The sequence below is a fragment of the Gopherus flavomarginatus genome, chromosome 1 (assembly GCF_025201925.1).
Source record: "Gopherus flavomarginatus isolate rGopFla2 chromosome 1, rGopFla2.mat.asm, whole genome shotgun sequence".
Classification (NCBI taxonomy): Eukaryota; Metazoa; Chordata; order Testudines; family Testudinidae; genus Gopherus; species Gopherus flavomarginatus.
Genome location: NC_066617.1, coordinates 242,063,006 through 242,069,471, shown reverse-complemented (window position 1 = coordinate 242,069,471; position 6,466 = coordinate 242,063,006). Strand labels below are relative to the sequence as shown.

Below are 6,466 nucleotides of genomic sequence, written 5' to 3'. Positions count from 1 at the left end.
CTGATATGGGGAACAAAACTATTATTCGGTTGAATACAATGAGCCAAATTAACCCCTGATTCCAGTGATGTTACCCTAGGTAGAAATTTGTTCCACTGAATTTAATTTCAATAGCTGGGTAAAAGGAGGAGAGAAATGGACAGGAAAAGGAAGGCAGAGGAAAGGATTTGTGCCCTTTAACTGATGTCTAGCAGTGTTAAAATGGTTTTAAGCCAAGTGATGCTGAGACTGAATTTAAACCAGCTCCTTGTGTGAACCAAGAATTTTCTCAAATGCAGCCTATTTGAATTCAATGGAATCCTGTGGAACATATTCTGATTCCATTGAAGTCAATCTTAAAACTATTACTGATTTCCAGGTGAGCATGAGTGAGGTAAACTGATGTTTAGGTACAGAGAGAGTTCTTCTGGAGGGGATATTTCAATGCTAGTTGCACTGTGAAGGGGTCAGGCACTAGCAAGTGTCTGAAAAGCAGCAATCTGTAACTCTGATGGTAGTAGGGGTTACAGATATTTCTTGGAGAAGGGGTAGAGTATATTTTTTGGTATCTTCAGTGTCACACATTTAAATATTCTGATAAACCCCTCTATACTGGGAACATGTTCCTGGCACTCGGTCCAGCTTGAATCACCTGGTTCCCAGTAGAAAATCCTGTTGCATAATTGATAACAATTTATACCACCCATCAAGTAGATTCTCCTCTGCCAACAAACCACACCAGCAAAGGCAAATGTTTCTGGTAATTCTGGAATTACAACTTCCTGACATACTTTGCCATCTTCGTTGAGGAAAAAACATTTTCTACTGGACAGAAAGGAGACTTCTGTAGTGCCTCTTGGAGTCAGCTGTCTACCTTTTTCTTCACAGAACCCACCAATAACACAGATCCCATTATTCATAGAGATAGCAGATGTTTCATAGCACTTAAAATCCAGAGGCATCTGAGTCCACATATCTAAGGTAATGTCATAGATCAGAATGCCACTATAAACTAGCTTAGGTACTACTGCCAAAGCTTCTCCACCTATTAGGTACAACTTATTCTTCAACACTGTGGAAGCAAAATATATCAGCCGAAATGGCAAGTTGGAGATGGGAGTCCATGCCTTCTGCACCAAGTCAAAGCTCTCAGCAGAAGTGAGTCCGTGTCTGTCATTTCGTCCCGCAAGAGCATACAGTTTCAGGTTACAGGCTAGAAAGCCATGTGAATCCCGGGGCATAGACATGGAGGGGAGCTGTATCCATTGGCCAGTAAAAGAATTGTATTCATAAAGAGTGTCTGAACAAGAGCCATCTTGGTGTTTCCCTCCAGACAGGTAAAGCTTGTGCTCCACAGCTGTGCTGGCAGGATGTCGCAGGCATTTCAAACCTGGCAGCTTTTTCCACCTTCCTGTATAAGGATCAAAACAATCCATTCCAGAAAGCAAGTCAGAATCAATGTCAAACTCTGAATAGTCATTCTCCACATGTTGAATCCTGTACCTATGCAGCTCCATGCACACAATACACTCATCATATATACCCTGCCTCAGTCCCCCACTCTCCCACAGCCTTTCTTCCCCAACCAGTTGTTTCCACCACATCGGAACATCCCCATAAAGTTCTGAGTCTGCCTGGATCTCTGCAAGTGCTTCACGGGTCAGGAAAGGAAGGCGTACGTGCCTCATGAGCATAGAAAGCACTGGGAGGCGCTTGGCTGGTTTAAACGTCACCCAGCGTCGCACAGCCTGGTAGACAACCAGTTCAGAGGCCACTACAAGGTCGTCCGAGGAGATGATGCTGGTCAAAGTGCTGAGGTCCAGGCACATGAAATCATAGTCCTCAGAGATGGACCCAAAATTAAAGCCAATGTGGTGCATTGCTGCATGAAGCAGATCTTTGTGGTTGTGGGCATATGCCAGTGCATAAATCCCAAGGCAGTTCTCCATGGAAATATTCTTCACAAAGAATCTGGAAGAAATAACAAAGGGAATAAATGTCACTGAGGAGCTCCCAAGAAAGCTCAGTCTCCTGATTGTGTCAGAGAATTGGTTGTCCCTGTATAGAGCATGGTGATTAATTGATTATTTGGAACTAGCAGTTCTGAAAATAATATTTAAAATTGCTTTAGGTTGAACCAAAACAAAAAATATGAAAATTTCACTGAATCAAAAAAGTTGACAATTTTGGTTTGGTTGAACAAAATGTTTCATTCATCTCAGGTTAGATTCACAAAATGGTGGGAGAAGGAAGCAACTCCTGTCTAACTTTCAGCCTAGGGGTTAGGGCACACACTCAAGCTATGTTCTTCCTCCTCTGGGAAGGATTTGATCCTGGACAGAAAATTTGATCATTGGTCTTCTCTGTCTCAGGAGGGTGCTATAGCCACTGGCCTGTGGATGCTTTGGGGCAGGGTTCACTCAGTCTCTCCTGTTGAAGCTGTTCCACCTTGTATACATAATTAAATAGTCCCTAGAGCAGTTGGGTTTCCCAACCAATTTTATTTTTTTGGCGAATAAGGTATTTATGAACATATTTCACCCAGTTCTCTATGTATAACTCTGGGTTGCTAGCTGTCTTAATATCTGAGACTGCACAAATAATACTTCGTCTATCTGCAGTACCCCAGGGAACTCAAGAACAAATATTTATTCATCAAATCTCACAACCTCTCTGTGAAGTCTGCCAGTGTTAGTATGAGCATTCTTTAATATGATAAACTGACATACAGAGGGGGAAGTGACCTAATCAGGTTACAGAGGGTACCAGTAGCAGAGCTAGGAATAGAACCCAGGAGTCCCCCACCTAGTAACTTCCCTTATTAGACCACATGCCCTCTCCCAAACCGCACAAGCTTCTATTGGACTAGACCTAAACAGTTCCCCATCTTCTAGAACAAATTGTTTCACTTGGGATCATTTATAGGAGTGATTCTCCACCGCCCACCTGTCTCACACACATGGGGGGCGGGTATTGCAGGCCAGGGGAGGCTAAGCCTACGCAAACAGCCTCACATGGCCTCACCCACTCCCTGCTCTGAGGCCCCCTCCTGCTTGCCACTTCCCCTTTGACATCTGCCCAGGCAGGCTGCTTCTCTTCTCTGAAGCGAGCTGTGGCTGGGACTTGGGGCAGATGGGGCCATCCAGTGCTAGGGGGTCCCCTGGTGCTCAGGGTGCTGGAGGCACACCACCCAGTGCTCCGGGTCTAGGGGCGCTCAGGTGGGGCAGCCAAGGGCTAGGGACTGGAGGCCGTCAGCTGCTGGGGGAGTGGGGGAATCTCCGGTGGAGGAGGGGGAGTGGAAGAGGTAGGGGAGCGGGGTGGCGGGGCCTCGGGCAGAAGGTATGGTGCCACGGGCTAGCTGCCCATGCTTACACACTGTATAACATGGTGTCATGAGATTTTGAGGCAAGACAAAGTTCCTTGAAACTGTGACAAACCAGGCAGGGCACCCTTGACTATTTTATGTTAATGTCATGCTGATATCAAACTCTAGGAATGGACACCCTGTATTTAATCTACAAACTTTATACAACATGGGAAGGGGCAGGTCACACTTCCCTCACACATTTGCTGCCCTTTTCCACTGTGCTTCAAGCCCATTCCTGGCTAGAACCCTTCCAGATTTCGCAGCACATGCAGGCCTTGGTTTCTCTTCTGTTTAACTGAAAACTGGTCTAATTGTTTTGTACGTTCTGCTCAGAACTGAATTTGACTCAACAACCTAAAAGTCAAATCCTATTTGATCCAATATTCTTATCACGGGGTCATTCAGCTCCCCTACAACAGAATTTTTCAAAATGTTTATGCAAGAATCAGGCCAGATGTGTTGATTTTTAAATGACATTTTATTGAAATGCTTGTGTTGCAGCTGTGAGACGTTTCTCCAATACATAAATAATGCACTCAATCTATACCCAAACAGCACATACAGACCCTCACAAACAATCTTACATCACACCCACCCTAAGTACAAGGAGGAGACCAGTGAGGTCATTGTGAGTTACCTGCTAATGATCTCCTCTAGTGGGAGGATCTGGAGCCTACAGGATGCGATAAACAACTCTTCAGCAGTCTCTGCAGTAAGTGATATCTCCTCTAAATAGAGATAATTCAGCATGCTTTGGATGATGGAGGGGGCTATAGCCTTGAGCAAAACTTCCCCATCCTGGGACTCTTTGAAGGAGCTGGTGAACATGACCCGGAAGTATGGGCTGACTGAGGCCAACAGCATCCTGCACCAAGAGACACAACTGTGCTAAGAGATTACATGTGGTATTTGCAACCAGTTCACTTCTGGGGACTCTGATCTCATCAAGTCTCTCCTAGTTAAGCAGGGGAGGGCTTGTTTAGTATTTGGGTGGGAGATCTCTGAGATAAAACTTAGGGTGCTCCAGGATATAGTGAAGGTTAACTCAATAAGAAGGTCTCTAAATCCAAAATCAGCATCGAAATTATTTTCTCCATATGGTGCTACTGGTAGTGGGAGTTGCTGTGCAGCAGGAGGTGCTATCCTTGGGATGGTAGATAATACCAATGTTGTGATCACTTGTGGGGCACAGAAGCCAGAAAAAATCCTATTTAACTTTGAGATCTTGGGGGGCAGTTTAGGGGAAATCCAGATTTTTTTAAATGTAAATAGGGAAAATTTTAACTAAAAACATAATCCCCCAATAAATATGGCACATGATGGTGCATTTTTATATTCTGTTTAGAGGAGAGCTGTACTTTCTGTGGAGATCCCAAGGGATATAGGTAGATAGGATACTGTAAGAGTAGGGGGGTTGCCTTTGGGAAATTTTCCTCTCCCCCACCAGAGTTTTACTATGTCTTTTGCACTTCTTGGCTGCATTTCATTTCTAGGTGAAATGTTCCCTGTAGGATCTTTTGTGATGAAAGGTGTCATTTATACAGATTAGATATTGTCCTATTACAGGAGTAGGCAACCTATGGCACGGGTGCTGAAGGCGGCACGCGAGCTGATTTTCAGTGGCACTCACACTGCCCGGGTCCTGGCCACTGGTCCAGGGGGCTCTGCATTTTAATTTAGTTTTAAATGAAGTTTCTTAAACATTTTAAAAACCTTGTTTACTTTACATACAACAATAGTTTACTTATATATTATAGACTTATAGAAAGAGACCTTCTAAAATGTTTAAATGTACTACTGGCATGTGAAACCTTAAATCAGAGTGAATAAATGAAGACTCGGGACACCACTTCTGAAAGGTTGCCAACCCCTGTCCTATTATTAAGTTTTTTTCATGGTGCTATGTCTGCATACTAGATTAGCTTGCTTCACGTCCCCAAGTAAATAACTTCTTCTGTCCTGTTTCAACAGTATGTAGTTTCTGGTTCTTACATCCAGAAGCTACTAGTATGGAGCAGAAACCCACCTGTGACAAGGAAACCTCCTTCCTTCAACCACCAGTGTAGCATCACAGAACTGCTTGTCAAGATACATCTGCTTTAAACCTGCAAGAGTGGGAAAGACAAAAACAAAACCTTGATCAGAAATATGCGGGTAGAAAGAAATGACATCTTCTACTAGGAATATTTAAAGACTAACACCTTATCTCAGGGCAACTGAGCTGACGAGGAGCCAACAGTCATTCAGATCTAATAACTATTTGGTGGCCTCTGTTGGGAATTAGTTTGATGGGTTTCAGTCCAGTTGCAAGTCAACAGGGGTCAACATCACAAAACACTGGAACTAGTCACCTGACCTCCCTTGCTGGCAGGTACAGCAGAGAGCCCAAACTCTCAAAGAGCCCTCCAGAACAGGGGTGAAATGCAATGGCAGCACACAATATGTGTGAATCGAATCTTGCAATGTTGTTGATGTTGTGCCATAATTGCTGTGCGTGTAAACGACCTATAGAGCTGTCAGCCAGCACCTTTACCAGCATCGAATCTACATGCAAAAGAAGAGAAATGGGAAAGATAGCTTCTATCCCAGTTCATTTTCTGGACACTGATGGCAGCCTCTGCCATTCAGTAGCCTCTGGATGTCACAGAATGTTACACTAAAGGGACCACTCCTAACTCACATCGCTCATCAGAGCAGCAAACCTACCCTGACTCAGAAAGCTTCCCAGGGACTGAGGTGCATCTTGGGTGTCATCCTTTTCATTGTCCACATCCATTAGGGAATCCATTATTCCAACCACTGAAATGGATTTAGGGATCTACAAGATTGAAATATCCCCCTGGGATCCTCAGAATCACCAATCAGTCCTGCCAGGAGTTGACATAGGAGAATAACCCTGATTCAATAACCCTGATTGTCACGCACAGAGTCAGCTCCTTAAACAGCCTTTCTGTGAAGACATAATGTCAGCGGCAGTAGCCTGTGTGAAGTAGAGAGGATGGGTGGTCCAGTGGTTAGGTCATTATGCAGGGACTTCGAAGGCCTTGGTTCAATGACTTTCTCCACCACAGACTTCCTGCATAAATTCAGGGAAATTATTTAAATTGTTTGTGCCTCAGT

General features: G+C 44.2%; 1 protein-coding gene across 1 annotated transcript; it reads right to left on the bottom strand.

Annotated features, from left to right (window-relative positions):
- Positions 1-503: 503 nt before the first annotated feature.
- Positions 504-6,134, bottom strand: LOC127043453 (kelch-like protein 1). The gene is made up of 4 exons (XM_050937368.1): positions 6,053-6,134; positions 5,373-5,451; positions 3,984-4,211; positions 504-1,950 (listed from the first exon to the last, which is right to left on the bottom strand). Exons 1-4 carry the CDS (start codon positions 6,132-6,134, stop codon positions 504-506), a joined length of 1,836 nt encoding a protein of 611 aa, XP_050793325.1.
- Between the last annotated feature and the right edge of the window lie 332 nt (positions 6,135-6,466).